Source organism: Erpetoichthys calabaricus, chromosome 13 (assembly GCF_900747795.2).
Source record: "Erpetoichthys calabaricus chromosome 13, fErpCal1.3, whole genome shotgun sequence".
NCBI lineage: Eukaryota > Metazoa > Chordata > Cladistia > Polypteriformes > Polypteridae > Erpetoichthys > Erpetoichthys calabaricus.
Window position 1 is genome coordinate 135,523,571 of NC_041406.2, and position 21,623 is coordinate 135,545,193.

The following is a 21,623-nucleotide window of genomic DNA, read 5'->3' on the forward strand; positions in this document are numbered from 1 at the left end:
AAAATTAAATTAATCCATTTTGTAATAAGGCTGTAACATAACAAAATGTGGAAAAAGTGATGCGCTGTGAATACTTTCCGGATGCACTGTATGACGTAGCTGAACTTCACAAGATAAAGGCTGACACGTAAACAAAAGCTAGGATGGCACATACAATGGCATCGATGGTAGTTTGGTGCTCTGTTTCTGCCTTTTTGGTCTAAATCCATTGTTAACATCAAAAGTCACGTAACATACACAGGAAGAGCTTCTGAATATTGGCTGCAGTGTGCCATCTGATGTAACTCCAGGTATTGTTACTATATCCATGAATCTTACAACTTTGTTGATCACAGGTGCTCATGCAGCAAAACAGGTAGCCCGATGGTGGAGATGCAGTCAGAACAGCCTGCATTCTGGCTCGATTGAGTAAATAAGGATTACAGCAATCACTGCCTGGAACATGTCTAACATAGGCTCATTGGCAAACAAAGTTGATGAATTGAAGCTGTTAATACATACTAAAACTGACTTTATCTGCTCTGTGCTTTACTGAAACATGGCTGAATGACTATTCCCAATTCTGCATTAGACTTTACTGTGTGGACCACGTTAAAAAACTTTGCAACAAAACAAAGGGCAGAGGAGTGTGTTTGTGCATTAATCAAGGTTGCTTTAACACTAGAATCCCTGAAGCCTATGGAAAAACTCGTAATCCCGGGCCACCTTAAATTCCTTTACACCTCTCCATTAGCGTCTTTTGTTTTGCAGATGTGTTGATCAGCACAATCAGCCTGCTATCCCATCCCACTTCACTGTAGCTCAACTCGAGCAAAAAGTTTACCTGCGTGTCAGGTGCCTGGAATTGTATAGGGTAAATAATATATCGTTATTTGGAACACATGCATTTCATGAGTGTTCCGTGTACAACGATCTACGTAAATGCGGGATGACAGCAAATGCGAGGCAAGAAATGTTGAACACATACCTAAAACAGAAACTTTTTTCATGTTATAGTACTAATGACAAAATTTTGACATGAAGTGTATAATGTGTGAAGTCCAAATATCAAATAAACACTTTCACAAAAGGTACACATTGTCACACACGTGTGATTAGGAGACAACAGAAGGGCCTGAATAATAGTAATTCCATGCCTGACCAGGGGGTGGCGAGGTGCACTAATTGTCTCTCTCAATCCCTTGCAGACCATTCTCGGGAAATCCCATCCAGTTCTGGCGCTGCCAAAGATGTCACTTCCAGTTCTGACCCTGATGACATCACTTCTTCCACTTGTCTTTAAAAGCCGCCATCTTAAGGCAGCACTTCAGTTCTGTTTTGGACTCACATGAGTAAAGAACTCTTGACAATTTACCTCTTTGAAGCCAGGATATAATATATGGGTGGCTGCCCCAAACCTTTTCATGTGTCATTGTGCTTTTTGGGACAATGTATAACAAAACAAGTGCGCTTTTATTCAATAATATAACTGAAGAAAAAGAAATGGGTTAGGGTACGACACTGACACTTCTGCTTTGGTGGTGTAGCAGTAAGAACTGCTGACTTATAATCAAGAGGTCGTAGGTTTGTTTCTGGGCGCTTCCCAGATTTACCATTTTGAGTAGTGAGCTGCTCTTATTGCTGCTGTTATACAATAAAAACACATTTGATTTGAGTCTGTAACAGCCGTTGTAAATTTATGGTGCTTGTAAAGGTTAGGGTTTTTTTTTTTTGTTTGTTTTGTTTTTTTAATTCAGTTTTATTTGCTCAGTCACGTTCACGCTCGCCCCGATCTGACTCTGCTGTTTTCAAATAAAGACTTGCTATAACAGAGGTGAACTCAGATGAGGGTTCTATATCGGACAAAGAACAGAAGTAATCCCTGCAAGACACATCAACTCACACATAAGAACAACACTGCTACACCAGGTATAAAGGCGAAAGATGGCACCGTTTGGATGCAGCAAGAGGTCGGGCGTCATCCTGCCAGTGAATCTGACACATGCATGTCCTTGTGATTGTTTCTTGATGGTCTTTATATTAAAAACATTTATATGTTACTTATATAAAAGCCACAATGAATGTTATTTACCTTGATTTATTTACTTATCTTCCTACAGCGTAAAGTCAGAAGTAGACTGCAGAGCTTCCTGTGTTTGATGGACACGGACATGTTGACAAAGTACATGTGCAATGCTACTTCAGTATGCAAATGACTTTAGCTGCAGGTGGAAGCTCCTGTCGCACTTTACGCAACTGTTGTTATGGTTCTGCCTTTGTCCAGAAATGGCTCCATAAGCTTTATGACCTTAGTCTTGGAAAGTCTTTCTCCCGTGGGATGACTGAGATCTTTTCCTGAATAAGGAGTGGCATTTGTCAGCAGGAATTACTATTACAGCTTGAGTATCCCTAATACAAAATTTCAAAATGTTCCAAAATCTGAATCTTCTTGACCACAGATGTCACAAGTGGAAGACTCCACATTATGGGTCTCTCTTATAAAAACTTTGCTTGGATTCAGGCATGAAAACATGCATATGCCAAAAAACATGAAAATCCATACACCAAAAAATATGACTTGTAAAATCAGATGTGTACACATTTTCTACACAATTTGTAAAGCTCAATCATCTTGAAAATGTGTTCCATAATAAATTGTTCTATTTTTTTGTCTTAATTTCCTTGTTTGGCATACCCTCAAAATAGTGAGTGACAATGGTTCTAGTTCAAAGCTTGATAAGACTTAAAACATTATACATCAAGTCCCATTCATGCTCAAATGATTGGACACTCTCAAGGAGCACTTCAGCTAGTCAAATGTACTTTGCAACAAAATGATAATCTGTTAGTGCTGATGAGTTAACCACTACTTCCAAGCATGTCCAAGCCCTACAGAACTGTTAATGGGAAGGAAAATAACTATGCTAATACTGGGAAATAATCTATACTTAGGTGGAGGATTCATATTGTTTTACTTTGATTTCCTTAGTATTTGTATTTTTGCATCTGTTATGTAATTATTATTTGATTGATTGAGAAATATGCCAGGGTAATGTTCTGCTTTTCAAAAACAAAACAAAAAAGAAATAGTCGGAATGGCCGAATGGGACAAAGATACAGCAAAGGAATGTCTCAAAAACAAAAAAAAAGGGTGGAATACTATACACACAGGGCCAGATGACTAACCCCTTGTAATGAAAAAGTTGTGGGCAAGTCCATCTGTGGTACTAAGACAGTGTGTTACTCCACGCTCTTATGATGTCCACACTAAGAAGCGTGAAGAGAAAAAAAGGAACTGCAAACACCTGCAGGAAAGTCTTTCTGAATGCCAGGTGAGAGAGAGAGAGAGAGAGAGACTAGTCTAATCCCAGAAGTAAAAATAACAATTAAGAAAAACTGCTAACTCAAAGTATGTCACAATGAGCAACAGGAACCCAGTCAGGCAGAGTAACCAGACCAATACAAAGTTACTATTATTTATAAGTTTAATCTATGTTATATTAATGCATTTAAGTAATTTTAATTGTGCTTATTGACTTGATTTAGAATGTCAGGAATTCTTAGTTACATTTATTGGTCAACAGTCTTTATCTTCTATTCAAAATGCCAATCCTATGAGACTTCCATTTCGTGTTTATGATGTGCAGAAGTATCCACTTAACAATATTTTAAGAAAAAAAGAATGTGTTTTGCATGTTTTCAGCATGTGACTAGATAAGTAAGGTTAATTAGGTTGGATGAGTAATGAGATTTTTTTTTTCCCTTTATGGATATTTTTCTTTGTTTGCCAATAAAAACAACAATAATATTTTTTATTTATACAGCACATTTCATAAATCTGAATGCTGCTCAAAGTGCTTTGTACAGAGTGCAAATAAATAGTAAAAAAAAAAACACAATAAGAATAAAAACAAAATAGAATAATAATAAGATCACACTTAAACATTAAGAAATCATATTAACACAAAAAATAGTTAAAAGTAAAAATAAAAATACTTGAATATAAACACATTGAAAACTAACTAAAAGCCAGGGTAAAAAAGTATTTTTTCAGCTGCTTTTTAAAACTACTAAGAGAAGAAGCCTGACAAATATCTAATGGCAGGTTGTTCCAAATCTTTGGTGAATAAAAATAGAAGGCTACTTTGTACAAATGTACAGCACTGGTCCCCATTGGTTTGTATTAAATCAAACCTTTTTTAAATCTCTGTTATAAATGAAAACATGAGGTTAAAAATGTATCTTGCTCATTATCACAAACTACATAGGTTAAGTTGCATACAAGAAAAATCTGAATTTTATTCCTTTAACATAAGGCAATTGTTGCATCATCGTCATGTCTGAATTCTGAGTTCGCAGGTTTATTATGTGTTATTTTCATTCATGTTATTTTTATTTTTGAATCTGAACATTTCATCTTTCATTAATTTTGAATCTGAAAATCTGAACATTTCATTGCCTGCCACATCATGAACAGAGCAGGACATTTCCAAAATAATGAAAAGTGGTTGAATTAAGGAATTCAATAATAAAAGCAAATTAAAACAGGCAATTAACCTTGATTTGTTCTGTTACACATACAACTCAACTGAGATAAAGACACTCAAAAAGATTTGTTCGGGTATGTTAAGGATTTCAAGGAAAGGAGGGAGAGTGAAAAAATGTGCACTATCAATAACCGTATGGAGTAAGGAGGGGAAGTTCTTGGTGGGTTCCATTCATTTCCAAGTGTTTTTCATTTTTTAATAACACTTCTCAAATATCATGCGTCATAGTGTAACTCGCATATTTTTTCTTACTAATTTACACTAACTTAAACTTAACCAGACTTTCACATTAAGTCTGCAATTTTCCACTGCTCTTTCAGTCATCTCATGAGCTATATGTCGCTGCTGCCTCATAGTAAGGAAATCTTGGGTTTGCGGCCTTGGTCCTCCCTATGTGGAGTGCACTTTGAGTAGTCAGAAAAGCACTATATAAATGTAAAGAATTATTATTAGTCCTTATTCAGACCCTAATCATGGATGTTTCACTGGATCATTACTTTTATTAACTTGTGTCCTGTGCTGCTCTTTTTTGTGTTTGTGTACTTAACTTACTCAAATAAGCAAAAATATATGACAAATCTCAAAACACAATCAAAGTGGGTACTTTCTAACAAAGGACACAAATCAAAAGTAGGAGGAATTATTCAAAAGTGAAACACATACATGTATCAAAGGTAAGGTTACACAAAAATTAGATAAGAGAAATTTATATAATTTTATGAAACTGAAATAACATTGTTCTATATTAAACTATTTAATGTACAGAAGGACATTAAAATAAATGACTACTTACGCATTCTTCCTTTCCAAGTTCTGTAGATTTCCTTTCAGGTTGTTGTAGGCCGATGCCCTTGCCTTCAGATCATTATCGATTTGTGTGACTTGCTATAAAGTGGTGAAAAGAAAAAAACAAAGCATACATTTAAAAACGTGTGTGATTTAAACAGTTCAGGCATTAAAGCTCCAGCTATTACCTAAATACAGCAAAACTGTAATTTAACAATAGTCAGAAAGAAAGAAGCTTTTTAGCAACATGTATTGGCCACTAGTCTAAATCATTAAAATGTTAGATACATTGGACTTGATATTACAATTTTTATTTTTCTGACAAATTTTATCCTTCAATTTTCTTTCGTTTAGACTGAGTTAATATTTAAAGGTAACATTAGAAAGAAAAACAAAGAAAGACCAAATAAAAACCAATACAAAAGCAAAAAGTGTCCAAAATTAACTAACAGTCTTTAAGGATTTTAATGGTGCTCCGTGGGGTATTCAAAATTTGGTATATATTTTATATACTTCTCTACAACTTTGTGTCTGACCTGTTTGGATTTCTCCTCGGTCTTAATATTGCCTGCTTAGTGGTATTGCCGAGTCAGGGGCCTTTCAGAATAGGTCTATTTATAAATCATCATCATATCTTATCACTGCCGTATCCAGGTAACAGCGGCGTCATTAGCATCCTTAAGATCTTCATCAGTACATGAAGGGCCTCAGGAACATTCATGGAGAATGTGGTCCATTGTTTGGGTGGGCTCACAACAGGGACATTCAGTGCTTGTTGTGAGGCCCCATCTAAACAGGTTGTCCCTCATTATGCCCACCTTTGACCTAGCTCGGTTAAGTGCGACCCTGTCTTTCCTAGAGAGGGATGTTCCATTGGGTAGATGCTTTTGAGGTGTAGGAAGAGCTTCACTGAGAGGGCGATAGTCCATCTCTCGCCACCTCTGGAGCCTATGTTTTGTGAACTGCTTTGGATTAAGGGGTTCCAATGTGGCGAAGCTCTGACGAGAAGGTAGTCGTCGATTTACCTCCTGGTGATGGTGAAGTGGGTGTCTGGAGTCCATCAGTTGCTTGAACCTTTCTACTCTTGAACTAATTTCTTGTCGGGAGGTGTGATCCTGGCCAGCCTGTATAAAGGAGGAATGCACGTTGTTCGCAATGTGCCGGTGATGATTCGGCATGCACCATTTAGCTCAGGGTCAACCTTATTGGCATGGGTTGACCTAGCCTACACTGGTGCACAATACTCTGCTGTTGAATAACAAAGTGCCAAAGCCATTGATAGCAGGGTCTTGGGGTCTGTTCCCCAGGATGTGTTTGCTAAGGAGATAATTCCTGCTGGATATCTTTTTTTTGAGTTTAAAAATATGTTCTTTAAAAGACAGTCCCCTAAGTAAACAGGATGTTTGGTGTTCTTCAGTACTTAGTTATTCCATCTGATCTTTAGAGCTGGGGGGTTTGTAGCAAACCTTCTCGTGGTGCCCCTGTTAATCAGCCCTATCAGACAACAACAACAACATTTATTTATATAGCACATTTTCATACAAATAATGTGGCTCAAAGTGCTTTACATGATGAAGAGAAAAAAAGAAAGTAAGAATTAAAATAAGACAACACTAATTAACATAGAATAAGAGTACGGTAAGATGGCCAGGGAGGACAGAAACCAATTGCTACACTACACAGTTCACTGCACTCTATTTATAAAGACATTATGTGACACTTTGATTGCACACAGGTGGACCCTAATCAACTGATGACATGACCTGAAGTTAATAGGTTGGACCAGATCTTATTTAGGGGTTTCATAGTCAAGGATGAATGAACTGACTTAGTTGTTTTTTACTTTATATATATATATATATATATATATATATATATATATATATATATATATATATATATATATATATATATATATATATATATATATATATATATACATACACACACACACATACACACATATAGACATATACACATATACATACACATACATATGCATACATATACATATATATACAGAGACAGAGACACAACAGACACGCGCGCGCGAGAGAGAGACAGACACACGTGCGAGAGAGAGAGACAGACAGACGCGCACACGAGAGAGAGAGAGACGCGTGCGAGAGAGAGAGAGAGACGCGCACGCGCGAGAGAGAGAGACGTGCGCGGGCGAGAGAGAGAGAGAGAGAGAGACGCTCGGGCGAGAGAGAGAGAGACGTGGGAGAGAGAGAGAGAGAGTGCCTGGTTGTCTCCACACACACAGCTTAGAATTAAGGCCAACTCCCGCATGGAGTTTGCTAAAAGACACCTGAAGGACTCTGAGATGGTGAGAAATAAGATTCTCTGGTCTGATGAGACCAAGATAGAACTTTTTGGCCTTAATTCTAAGCGGTATGTGTGGAGACAACCAGGCACTGCTCATCACTTGTCCAATACAGTCCCCACAGTGAAGCATGGCGGTGGCAGCATCATGCTGTGGGGGTGTTTTTCAGCTGCAGGGACAGGACGACTGGTTGCAATCGAGGGAAAGATGAATGCGGCCAAGTACAGGGATATCCTGGACAAAAACTTTCTCCAGAGTGCTAAGGACCTCAGACTGGGCCGAAGGTTTACCTTCCAACAAGACAATGACCCTAAGCACACAGCTAAAATAACGAAGGAGTGGCTTCACAACAACTCTGTGACTGTTCTTGAATGGCCCAGCCAGAGCCCTGACTTAAACCCAATTGAGCATCTCTGCAGAGACCTAAAAATGGCTGTCCACCAATGTTTACCATCCAACCTGACAGAACTGGAGAGGATCTGCAAGGAGGAATGGCAGAGGATCCCCAAATCCAGGTGTGAAAAACTTGTTGCATCTTTCCCAAGAAGACTCATGGCTGTATTAGCTCAAAAGGGTGCTTCTACTAAATACTGAGCAAAGGGTCTGAATACTTAGGACCATGTGATATTTCAGTTTTTCTTTTTTAATAAATCTGCAACAATTTCAAAAATTCTTTTTTTTGTCTGTCAGTATGGGGTGCTGTGTGTACATTAATGAGGGAAAAATTAATTTAAATGATTTTAGCAAATGGCTGCAATATGACAAAATGAGTTGGACAGTGGGGATTCCACATCTGCAGGTTTCTGAGTCATAAAGAAATATTTCCAACAGTATCATTTAAGCTCTGTCAGCTTGGGTCTACTTACAGAGATGACAGCATTTAATTTTTCATATACCTACCCAAAGAATAGTGCCCCAAGCAATGCTGGATATATTCAAAGAGTGTGGTGTTATTTTCCTGTTTCTAATACTGTTTCAATTGTTGAAAATGTAGGCCACATTGCCTGTATAAATAGTAATTGCTAAACAAAGTTCCAGTTTCAATTTGGTTAAATTCAAACTCTGAAATTTATATGGACTATGAAAGCTATCTGAGGTTCTAGTTTTTCCAAGAAAGATATCACTATTAACAATAATAAAATCATTGCAATGTATCAAAACATGGGATCCAAATGAAAAACTGCTCTAAAACCCAAAAGCTGAGACCTAGTAAATGGAAGATATTATTTTTCTTTTTGCTACTAAGATATTAATATATAAATAGAGAATATAAAATAATTTAATATTGTATTTCAGGATTCGGGATCATAATCATTTTTCTTCTCCTTGCTAAAAGCTTAAAAAGAATGGTGGTAAATGTTGCCATGTGATCAGTTCTAGTGGTTTTCTGAATATCTGACCCACAACAGGCAGTTTATGACGGGGAAAAACAAAAAAAAACAAAAAAAAAAAACCATTGATTATGTGATAAGACGTATTTAGGTTTGTAGCATTGAGTGTTTCTTTAAATAAATGGCATGAAGGGGTATAGGTGTGAACAGTAGCATGACGGAGTGGCTCTGGGGTGCTAGTGAGTAATTGGCCAGCCAAGCATTCATGTGTGGTCATGCATGGCGATGAATTGCCTCATTAAAACTCTGGGGTCCATAATCACAGCACCTGCACGCAAATGAAGGATAAAAGGACCCTGGGCAGAAAACAGCAGAATAACTGAGAAACAGAATTTGGAACACTAACAGACTTGGATGTTAAAATTGAAAGAGAAAAGTAATGGCAAGTTTGGGGAGGAGCCGGTGCATATGATGAGCTGAGGCAGGCGGTTGGATGTGGCCCGAAAAGTAGTGTGCAGCTGGCAATTATGTGACAGGGGTCACTCCTGCTCCTTGGGGTTTCTCAGTTCTCGGAGTAGGCGAGTTTTTAGAAAGAAGCGCCATGGCTCGTGAGTATGTTTCTTTTTGATAATTTTCTTTTTCCACTGTTGGGTTTTTGATCCTCTGTTAGTGTAACTAAAATTACTTAAGCACTTTTCACCTACACTTAAGTGTTTGTGTCCTCAATGCTCAGCTCATGCTGATCATGTTTTCGACTGTCTCAGGTCCAAGTGGTATCTGGGCTGCTGGTGCAAACTGTCACAGATATTGCTGTTAAGGTTCATTTGGTATTTCATGTAACTAGATGGGAATTCTTTTATTTCCCCTTTCATCTTGTTTCCTATATTAAGAAAATAAAGTATATACATAGTGGAGGTGAGTTGTGTCTTTTGTGATAATCTAACATCATCAAAGACGAATGACAAATAAGTTTTTGGCAAGTTTGTGAATATTATAATGTCCTTGAGATTTCTTGTTAAATTAAAAACAGACAATTTAATCCAATGCCTCTGATGCCAGATGGTGCATGAAAGCTTTAAGCAGCACATGGTTATAGCTTTTGTGCTCATGACTATGATGCAAGATAGAAATAACAAAAAGGCACAGTATTTATAACATAATTTTCTCAAACAAGTCTCAGTAGTTTCAGGACTGCTTCATTTAAGCTTTGTTTTCTTACGATATAATATTAAAATTACATTGTTAGGATTTGCTCTTAAACACATTAAAATTCGTCAGATTTAAGAAAAGTGAAAATATTTACTAAAAAATTATTTTCACGTAATCTATCCACAACTTCAACAGTACGAGGATGCTCTTTAAGGTGAATGCACTGTAATGTTTTGGCTTACACTTAATTATTATTTACAGAAACATGGCAGAGTAGCAGAAAATACACTGAGTGTCATGGGAAAAAGTGTCTGTTTTTTGTGAACAACATAATGGACCATTGGTGGACTGGTGCCATTCAACTGCACAATATATTTTATAAGGTCATTCACATTGATACAGGGTGCTACCTACAGTGCATCTGGAAAGTATTCACAGTGCATCACTTTTTCCACATTTTGTTATGTTACAGCCTTATTCCAAAATGATATTCATTTTTTTCCTCAGAATTCTACACACAACACCCCATAATGACAACGTGAAAAAAGTTTACTCGAGATTTTTGCAAATTTATTAAAAATAAAAAAATTGAGAAAGCACATGTACATAAGTATTCACAGCCTTTGCCATGAAGCTCAAAATTGAGCTCAGGTGCATCCTGTTTCCCCTGATCATCCTTGAGATGTTTCTGCAGCTTAATTGGAGTCCACCTGTGGTAAATTCAGTTGATTGGACATGATTTGGAAAGGCACACACCTGTCTATATAAGGTCCCACAGTTATCAGTTCATGTCAGTGCACAAACCAAACATGAAGTCAAAGGAAATGTCTGTAGACCTCCGAGACAGGATTGTCTCGCACAAATCTGGGGAAGGTTACAGAAAAATTTCTGCTGCTTTGAAGGTCCCAATGAGCACGGTGGCCTCCATCTTCCATAAGTGTAAGAAGTTCGAAACCACCAGGACTCTTCCTAGAGCTGGCTGGCCATCTAAACTGAGCGATCGGGGGGGAGGGCCTTAGTCAGGGAGGTGACCAAAAACCTGATTGTCACTCTGTCAGAGCTCCAGAGGTCCTCTGTGGAGAGAGGAGAACCTTCCAGAAGGACAACCATTTCTGCAGCAATCCACCAATCAGGCCTGTATGGTAGAGTGGCCAGACGGAAGCCACTCCTTAGTAAAAGGCACATGGCAGCCCGCCTGGTGTTTGCCAAAAGGCACCTGAAGGACTCTCTGACCATGAGAAAGAAAATTCTCTGGTCTGATGAGACAAAGATTGAACTCTTTGGTGTGAATGCCAGGCGTCACGTTTGGAGGAAACCAGGCACCACTCATCACCAGGCCAATACCATCCTTACAGTGAATCATGGTGGTGGCAGCATCATGCTGTGGGGATGTTTTTCAGCGGCAGGGACTGGGAGACTAGTCAGGATAAAGGGAAAGATGACTGCAGCAATGTACAGAGACATCCTGGAAGAAAACCTGCTCCACAGTGCTCTTGACCTCAGACTGGGGTGACGGTTCTTCTTTCAGCAGGACAACGACCCTAAGCACACAGCCAAGATTTCAAAGGAGTGGCTTCAGGACAACTCTGTGAATGTCCTTGAGTGGCCCAGCCACAGCCCAGACTTGAGTCCGATTGAACATCTCTGGAGAGATCTTAAAATGGCTGTGCACCGACGCTTCCCATCCAACCTGATGGAGCTTGAGAGGTGCTGCAAAGAGGAATGGGTGAAACTGGCCAAGGACAGATGTGCCAAGCTTGTGGCATCATATTAAAAAAGACTTGAGGCTGTAATTGCTGCCAAAGGTGCATCAACAAAGTATTGAGCAAAGGCTGTGAATACTTATGTACATGTGATTTCTCAGTTTTTTTGTTTTTAATAAAATTTGCAAAAACCTCAAGTAAACTTTTTTCACGTTGTCATTATGGGGTGTTGTGTGTAGAATTCTGAGGAAACAAAATTAATTTAATCCACTTTGGAATAAGGCTGTAACATAACGAAATGTAGAAAAAGTGATGCATTGTGAATACTTTCCGGATGCACGGTATATACTGTAAGTAAATGCTTTTCTTGAAGAAAGATCAACTCACCTCTAAACAAGCCTCCAAAGTCACATGTAACATATAATGTGATTCACTTTATTTTGTATTTATATACATCCAACCTACAGTATCTGCTTATCTCCATTCACATACCTATAATTTCTTTACGTGCTCTCCTTTAATGCAAGAAAGTGTTCAAACTTACAGCTAAACCAAATTTTTCATAATTCCCAGATGTTAATTTATACACTCTCCTATCCCAAAATAGACTTCAATCTCTTAAAAGAATTTCAGCTTTTCTTTGTGAATTATGCCAGATAAGTGATATTTTAACATGGATTGTTGTGTACAGTTGATTTTTATGTATTTTTCTGCCAGGTTGGTTCCAGTCTCTGTACAGGCAGCCCATCAAAGCAAAGCCCCATTGAGTTATGAGTAAGGAAATGATGCAGGAATTTTGCCAGTGTAAACCAGATCAGTAGTTTTCTCATTTAAAACATTACTGGTAATGGACAGAAAGTGCAAGGTAACAACAGCAAACTAAATTACCTGATGGAAGAAAGCAAAAAAAGGCAAGAAACTAAAAAAAACACCACACAGTGTTCTTACCTTTGCGATAATCTCTGAAATATTTTTCAAGGACTGCTTAATTGGATATTTTGCCATGTCCCACTGGAATCGGGTTATATAGGTGACCAAATCAACTGCATAGAAATGCACATAAAAGACATTAAAATAACTTGATTTAAGGGAACTACAAGTAAATATTAATTAGAATTTATTAAATATGGCTTTAAGTGTTGTTAACCTAAGGTATTTTTGTTATACAAAGTTTCTAATAATTCCTCAAACAGGTAGGTGTCATGTTCATAAGAACACACAACAAAATTAATTTGAAAATTTTAACAACAAAAATATTTGTATTTATTTATGTCTTTCATAGATAATTTAGAACAGCATACTGTATTTGTTTACTTACAATGTTTAAATTTTATTTATGCCTTGCATAGATCATTTAGAAACATAATTCAGGAACTGCACATAACTAAATGCAAGTCAATTAAGTATTAATGCTGAGTAATACTGATGATTTCGTAATGTTAATACTGATTGAAAAACATGTCATCACGCAGCATTACATTTATGATGCCAGAATTGAAATTGTTAAAGCAATCACTTTATGCAAATATTTTAAAGCTCTAAAATAAAGGCAGACTTTTTATTTTAATTCATTCATGCTAACATAAAATGGCACAAACATAAAAAAGGAGTCATCAGTGTAAAACTACAACAGCCATCATCTGTGTGCCAAGCAACAGCACAGCATTTATTAATGATAACCGCAACATAAACACACACATCCCAACTTTGCATATTAAACATTAAGTGGTATTTTTTAACAGAAATACTAGTGGGGAGTTATATAGTATCTGTGGTAGGTGCAACACTGAAGCCACATCCAATCAATTTCTCAAGGGATGATATGGTACTGTATATATCAGACCCACAAAATACTGTGCCTGCAGTCCTAACAGCACTAACAGAATTTCAAAAGATTTCTGGTCTCAGAATCAATTTGAATAAAAGTGTGCACTTCCCAGTGAATTCTCAAGCATACAATATTAGATTGGACGCCTTCCCTTTTATCATCGCAGATCAGTTTAAATACCTAGGGGTACATATAAAGCTCTTTATCAACAAAATGTTTCCATCTGTATGGAAAAAAGTAAGCAAGACTTGCATAGATGGTCAACCCTTCATCTCACTTTAGCTGGAAGAATTAACATTGTTAGGATGAATATCCTTCCTAAGCTTCTCTTTTTATTTCAAAACATTCCAATATACATCAATAGATCATTTCTTAAGAAATTAGACTCAACCATAAGCTAATTTATTTGGAATTCAAAACATCCACGTATCCAAAGGGCGACCCTACAAAGACCTAAGGCAGAAGGCGGCATGGCTCTACCTAACTTTCAATTTCATTACTGAGCAGCAAACATACAAACCATAAAAACCTGGACATGGACAGAAATAGACAAACATACACAGGCCTGGTCTGCAATAGAAATAAAATCCTGCAGTACTTCTTAATATTCCTTGCTTTGTACCTCAATAAATACAAGTTATCGCCAATATACTAACAACCCAATTGTGCTTCACTCAATCGGAATATGGAACCAATGTAGGAAGTATTTTTAAGATAGAGAAGCTTTTATCTGTAGCACCTCTGCATGAGAACCACCTTTTCCCACCCTCTCAAACGTACGCAGTTTTTAATGCCTGGAAAACATTTGGGATTAAATCACTTAGAGATCTGTACATTGTCACACACATGCGCATGGGAGGCAGCTAAAGGGCTTGAGTAAGGGCAGTTCCCAGTCATACCGGGATGTGGCTGAGTGCACGGACTCTTTCTCTCCCTTTCCTGTAGACCATTCACAGGAGATTCCACCTGGCCCTCTTGATGTCACTTCCGGGACCGAGCCTATGAAAGGAGACCTTGCCGGCTCCGGCCATAAACATATATAGATAGACGGCGCATTCACTGTGTTGCCCTGTCGACACGATACGTCAGCGCGTTCGCCCTATTGCGAGTGGCAAAAGTGCCATTTAAACTAATACAGGCAGATGTGGAAACTGGGTTTTCTGATGAAAAAACAATAACGTTTAAAACAGTATCATTTACATGCAACAGATTTTGGCGAATCGTTTACATGCAATTATTTATATCCATTTATACACTAATAATGGCAATAATTATTATTATTATTAAATAATTCCTCCCATATAAGTAACATTTCTCAGACTGCCTTCATCCATCTCCGAAAACTTTTTAGACGTCCTGTTCTTACGCAACACTGTACTTGATGTATTGGTTAATGCCCTAGTCACCTCACTTATAGATTACTGTAATGCTATTCAATCTAGCATTCCACAAAAACTTATTTATCGCTTACAACTTCAAGATTCTGTTGCCAGGATAATAACCTGTTGTAAATCCACTGAACATATTACACTTATTCTGTCTCAACTTCACTGGCTTCCTGTTAACTACAGAATACAATACAAAATATTGCTCTTAACATTTAAAGCTCTCCACAACCTCACTGATCTCCTACAGACTTGCACTCCCACTCATTCACTCAGATCCTCATCCGCAGCTCTACTTTCTGTACCGCACATCAAACTCTGTTCTATGGGAGCTCGAGCCTCTTTCATAGTGATCCTCAACTCTGGAATTCTCTTCCCTCTCATATACGTCGGCTCAATTCAATAACACATTTTAAAACTGCCCTCAAAACTTATCTTTTCAAACTGGCATACCAATTGTGAATTTTGCATTGTTACTGCCAGTTATCTTTGTTTGTTTGCTAATTATTGCTTTTTATCATTCTCGTTTTAATTTTACTAATGTTGCTTAATTTTATTGTAAGGTGACCTTGAGTGCTAAGATTATAAAACGGGATTTTCTAATGGCCAAATATAACCAAAACAATTGTTCAGCCTTACCTATGAAATGTAATCCCCCATGATCTGGTTTGGAGCATACAGCGGTTTGTACAATCCCAAGCAGCGCATTATTCATTACTTCACTCCACAGCAGTGCCACTCACAATATGGCGGCGACGCTGACGTACGATGCAGCTGGTCATGCGACGTCTAGTAATTCTATGTCTATGGCTCCGGCCCCTGTGATGTCACGTCTGGGCTCGAACCTATGGCTGAAGACCTTCATGAGCCCGACCCCTTTGATCTCACTTCCTGTCTTCCCCTTTAAAAGCCTCCACCTTTTCCCTATTCCCTCAGTTTTGTTTTGGACTCGGTTTTTCACACAGCAGTGCTATCATTTAAACAACAATTTGCAGCCAGGAAACCAAATGTATGGGTGGCTGCCCCAAACCTTGCTTTTGTGACAACATAGATAAAGTTTTTGCATCCTATGAACAATTACACTTCAAATTTAACTTACCAGCAACACATTTCTTTCACTACCTTCAAATTCGAAACTCTGTTAAACAGAACCTGCCCAATTTTCCTCACCTCCCACCTACCTCTATGCCAGAAAAAATATTGCTCAGTCTCGAGGACTTAGACAGCATTTCTTTCACATATAAAACTATTTTATAGTCCCTCCATTTCAAGATCCAAGAGAACTGTGGGAAAAGGATCTCTTACTCAATATTTCAGAAAAGGAGTGGAAAGTAGCAATGCACAAAATTCACTAGAGCTCCATATGCACAAAGCATTGAATAATTCAACTTAAAATTATATATCGAGCGCATTTCTCTCGTTTAAAATTGTCTAAAATGTTTCCAGGGCAAGATCCAACCTGCAAACACTGCAATCAAGCTCCGGCCTCACTGGGTTACATGTTTAGGGCGTGCACCAAATTAATATCATTTTGGACCAAAATCTTTAAATGCCTTTCAGACACCTTGGATGTCACAATCCCTCCTAATCCACTGACAACTGTGTTTGGTGTACTTCCAGATGGGCTTAAAGTGGAGAAGGACAGACAAACTGTAATTGCCTTTACTATTATTGGCACGTAGACTTATCTTGGTCAATATGAAGAATCCTAACTCACCTCAGTGGGTAACCGATGTTATATACTATTTGAAACTGGAAAAATCAAATTTGCACATAGAGGATCTGTACAAAACTTTTTCAAAACCTGGCAGGATCTAATAAATAATATTTTACAATAAGCATTTAAATTGAGGAAACAGGTTGTCTCCCCTCTTTTACTCCATTTATCTTTATTAATTTATTGTTTTATCTATTCATTTGTCTTTACTAGCATAAAGTTTTATACTGCTGGCCTAGTTCTCTTTCTCAGGGGTGGGGGTTGATTTGTTTCAACCTTTTTTTTTTTTTTTTTTTTTTTTTGTAAAAGTTGAGTTATGTGTATGGAATGTTATTTGATTTTAATAAATTCAATAAAATTTAAAAAAAATTCTCAAGGGATGACTGCTTGATGATTCAGCAGTATTGATGATAAAAATCACTGACTACATGGCTGCTGGGTCTGGTTATTGAATATTTTTTTTTTTTAAGACTGACTGGTAAATCTGACGATGCATATAGCGTATCAAAGGATGATCTTTAGAAAGTTTTATTTTGCTCTGATTCCTGTACTATTATATTTGCTTTATCTCCACATCAAATTTGTATTCTTTAAACCTTTTTATTGTACATAGAAGAATTAAGGGAACAACCGTGGATCTGAAAAAAAATCAATTGAGAGCAGACATTGGCAATGACAGTTTGAATAAATGGATTCACTGCATTTCACAAAGATAATGGGTTTCTAACTAATTGTGTACATTTCACCAGCAACCCCTTTTACTGATGCTTTGAAAGTCTTACTAAAAAACAGAAGACGCCCTTGGTAGGATCTTATTAAATAATAGTATGTGATTAACAGATGCATTACAGGTAATACATAACTTAGTGTTACTAACTTTAATTTTCATGTTCTTCAGTATCATTTTAAATACGCACTGTGAGGGCTTTAGGGTTTCCAATATTTTTTCAGTTTTTATATAGTGCACTTCTTTTTAAGCTCAAAGTGCTGTAAATAATCACACATTTGTCACAAATTTAATTCCATCAAAATACAACTAATCATCATTAGAAGTAAAGCTTTAACTTAAGACTAATTGTTCAGTTACATAATAAATGTATTCTCTTATTTTCCTTTAAAAAGTCTACAAAACCCTTATTGAATTTTCAGATTTTGCTGGCGAAGGCTGAAATAAACGCAAAATACAATAGATCTTTTTCACCTTTATTAAGTTCTAATAACTATGGATGTTCCAATCGGGTTTTTTAAGACCAACACCATTCACCGATTTTCATGTTACTTGATAGGCCAATTCTGATTTTTTTTCTTTATCACTTTAAAAAACTTTTTACACTAAGCTCCTGCATATCCAGACACATAAATGCCTTATGCACTATAGTAAAATGTATTTAAAAATAAAAAAACACTATAGACCACAGGTTACATAGTTCATTTTTATTAACACAATGAAATTCTGTAGGCTTATTGGTCAGTGACCATAAAATACTAAAATAAAATTTCCTTAAGATACTTACTTTAACTAATAAAATATGTACAAAAATATTTATCCAGAATACATAAGGCATAAAAGAAAATAAAATGCTTCTCATAATTACAAGCTGTCATATATTTTCATTTTTTCTGTAATGTACAATGTAATGAAACAAGGCTTAATTAAAAAAGTAGTTTTCACTGTGTCTCGAATAACAAAATTATGTATATGTATATATATACTCTCATACAATCCATTGATATTAGCAATTAAATGTTGCTTGAATGTAAACATACATGCACTTATATGTTTTAGTCATTCTAAATTATCAAGTGCACTACAGCTTTTTGCAGTTAAAATATACATTTACTAAATTTATAAGGGTGTATTTTTTTCCTTCAGTGTATCAGCGAGACATTCATAATTAGTTGAGGTGAAATTATAAAATATGGATTAACATTTTAATTATGTAGTATATGTGTCTTACCAAAACTTTTGCTGTATGACACACAGCAACAAATAATAAACACAGTATAAATCTTAAAAAAAAATCCTATTGTTTATTAAGCAGCAATTTGAAATTCATCTTCATCTTTTCTTTTTCCAATTAAAAGCATAAGCTTCTGCATTTTAAACCAGCTCGCTGTCCAAACTCAAGCGATGTCCGTTTTAGTTTAAAGGACAAAATAAAAGTCTATATTCCTTAAAGTAGATTTTCTTGCCCTTTGTCTATTTGCACAGGACGACTTCTCCAATTACTTTTTTTCAATTTATTACTCCACTTTCTTTAACATAAAGAGAAAATCCAAGCAAAATGACACCTTTTATTGGCTAACTAGAAAGATTACAATATGCAAGCTTTCGAGGCAACTCAGGCCCCTTCTTCAGGCAAGATGTATTGCCTGAAGAAGGGGCCTGAGTTGCCTCGAAAGCTTGCATATTGTAATCTTTCTAGTTAGCCAATAAAAGGTGTCATTTTGCTTGGCTTTTCTCTACATTCATAATGGCTAACACGGTACAACACCCTAGTACTTTAACATAAAGGCTAATACGGACACCTCTGGTTCACCAATAAAACAAGCCTCTATTCGCTGCTACTTTTTTACACTGCACGATACAAAAAAAAAAAAATAATAATACGCATTACCTCACATAAAGGAGGACTGCAACAAAATCACCATAAAAGCTTAGAAAAGCAGGGGCTAAAAATATCAGTTTTGGTGATCAGTCTTTTTTTACTAATCACTAATCAAGTCTTTTGTTTAGTGAAAAATCGGCTGGTTCTAAAAAGTGGCCGATTGATCATAGCATCCCTACTAATAACGCTTCATCTAATACTTAATTGAAGGTACCTTTTGCTTTGCCTGTAGCACTAAGGCTGCTAGATACATTGGAAAATATGGATATATTTCCATTACATAAACACATATAGGTTAACAATTTTATGCTAGTGTTAATCATTACCCAATTTTTTTAAGGGATGGCTTACTTGTTGTGTCTTTCTGACTGCTGTTGTGTTGAAAAGTAAAATGTTTTTGAACATCATCTTCCTGGCGAGAGTCAGCAAGTTTGGCCCTAAAATATCTATTCTTACCAGAACCGCCATACCATTTAAAGAGAAGTAGTGTCATAGCTGCATATTTCCATTACAAAACATAAAAGCAGAAACTTCACTTCATTGTGTGATGAACTATGTTGGCTTTTCACAAAACACTTCTGAAAACTGAGACGAAAAAGTTCTGTCATGTTCTTATCCATAAGACAACATGGCTTTGGAACAATCAATGTGTCATGTTGCAAATTAAATATGGTAGTTGATGTTATTTCTTTGTGAGAAATGGCATTTCAATTACCAACGACGCTTAGACTTGTTAAGAATACAACAGACAATTTTAATATTCAAGGAATGGCCAGATACTGCCATAAACTCCTGCAACCACTTTGTGCTTTGTGTATGACCTCTAAGCAGCTGCTATGATGAGCGTTCATTTTGCTCAGCCAATTATGGAAGAACATCCCAATCTTTGCAATATCCTTCTAGTGCCATATTTTCTCTACATCTTAATGGTTTTCTTCAAAAGTGTACCACAATATATATAATGCTTTTAAATTTCTCTTACAACATTTTCTTCATGTGTACTCTTTAAACAATAGGATTTGATAGATTATTTTGTTAGTGGCTTGTGAATCATGGTTATCTATGCACTATGTAAACAAGAAACCTTAAAAGAAAATCCTTCAGTTGATTTTGTTTAAGACTAATTAAAATAATTTGGTTTGAATGTGACTAGTTAAATGTAGCTGTAACTGTCATCATAAACTCTAAGCAATTATCACCTTACCTCCATTAGCCAAGAGGTTTTCTTGTACTTTATCTCTGCTGTCCTCCAGCACATCTGCCATATACTGAGCCACCTTCTTCACCACACTAAATAAAGCACAAGAAAAAGAAGTGAGTTGTCAGTCACCAATAAAATGAACATTTACTTTAACAAACATGTTATTATATTTTAAGATTTTAAAATCTTTACAATATATACTATGTCTGCAGTTAATTATCCCATACATACCTGTCAACCAGCTCACATAACACATGGTGGCATTGTGCTGCTTCGTCAGACAAAGCCTGACCAGGCCATGTAAATGACTCTGACACTTGTATGGGAATGCTTACCCAAAGGCCTTTTTTTGCTCTAGGTTTGGCTTTCCTTAATTAGCCATAAAAAAGGCTATAAACTCAACCCAATAAAATTTTAAATGTTAAAATCACATTGTGAACTGTTTATGGCCCTTTGTGATATTTCATTATTGTTGGTGTTACACCTTGCCTTCCTTTTTCTAAGCAATTCGATTACTCATGTATGTAGTCTATTATTGCAGCATTATATTTGAACTGGTATAAATTTTGCCAAGTGAATGTCATTATACAAACTTCCATTGCTTTATAAAAATAATGAAGAAAGTTTTAAATACTCATTTTATCAACCACAATGCAGCTGGATTTTCATGTATAACAAGACTATTTCTGGAACAATTTTCATATGTGTACCACCAGCACTAACACTGGATCATCTTCACAGTCATTCTGACTTCACCTTGATGCAGCCTACAGAATACAGCATGGCTGGACGTTGGGGGCAAGGCTAGATCATGGTGATGGACAACCTCGGTTTCAATCAATCTTACACTGATGTAGTGTTCGAAGACTGTCCTTCCAGGAGTATGCTGAATGGGATGTAGCTGTTATGTCAAGTTATCAGGTATGTTATCTCCTTTAATAACTTTGAGCATCATGACTTGAAAAAGGTCATGCAATAGTTGAAAAGGCCCAGAAAGGATCAAAAGATTTTAAATGTAAACCTTAAAATAATAAAACACAGGTTTCACGAAGCAAATATGAC

General features: G+C 36.6%; 1 protein-coding gene across 2 annotated transcripts in view; it reads right to left on the reverse strand.

Annotated features, from left to right (window-relative positions):
* LOC114663728 (V-type proton ATPase subunit C 1-A) overlaps positions 1-21,623 on the reverse strand; it is a 226,376-nt gene that overhangs the window by 69,773 nt on the left and 134,980 nt on the right. For both annotated transcript variants that reach the window (XM_051935508.1, XM_028817649.2), the window contains exons 4-6: positions 20,565-20,650; positions 12,770-12,864; positions 5,320-5,411 (exon numbers count right to left, since the gene is read on the reverse strand). In XM_051935508.1, coding sequence (XP_051791468.1) covers positions 5,320-5,411; positions 12,770-12,864; positions 20,565-20,650 — 273 coding nt within the window. The remainder of the gene's footprint in view (positions 1-5,319; positions 5,412-12,769; positions 12,865-20,564; positions 20,651-21,623) is intronic.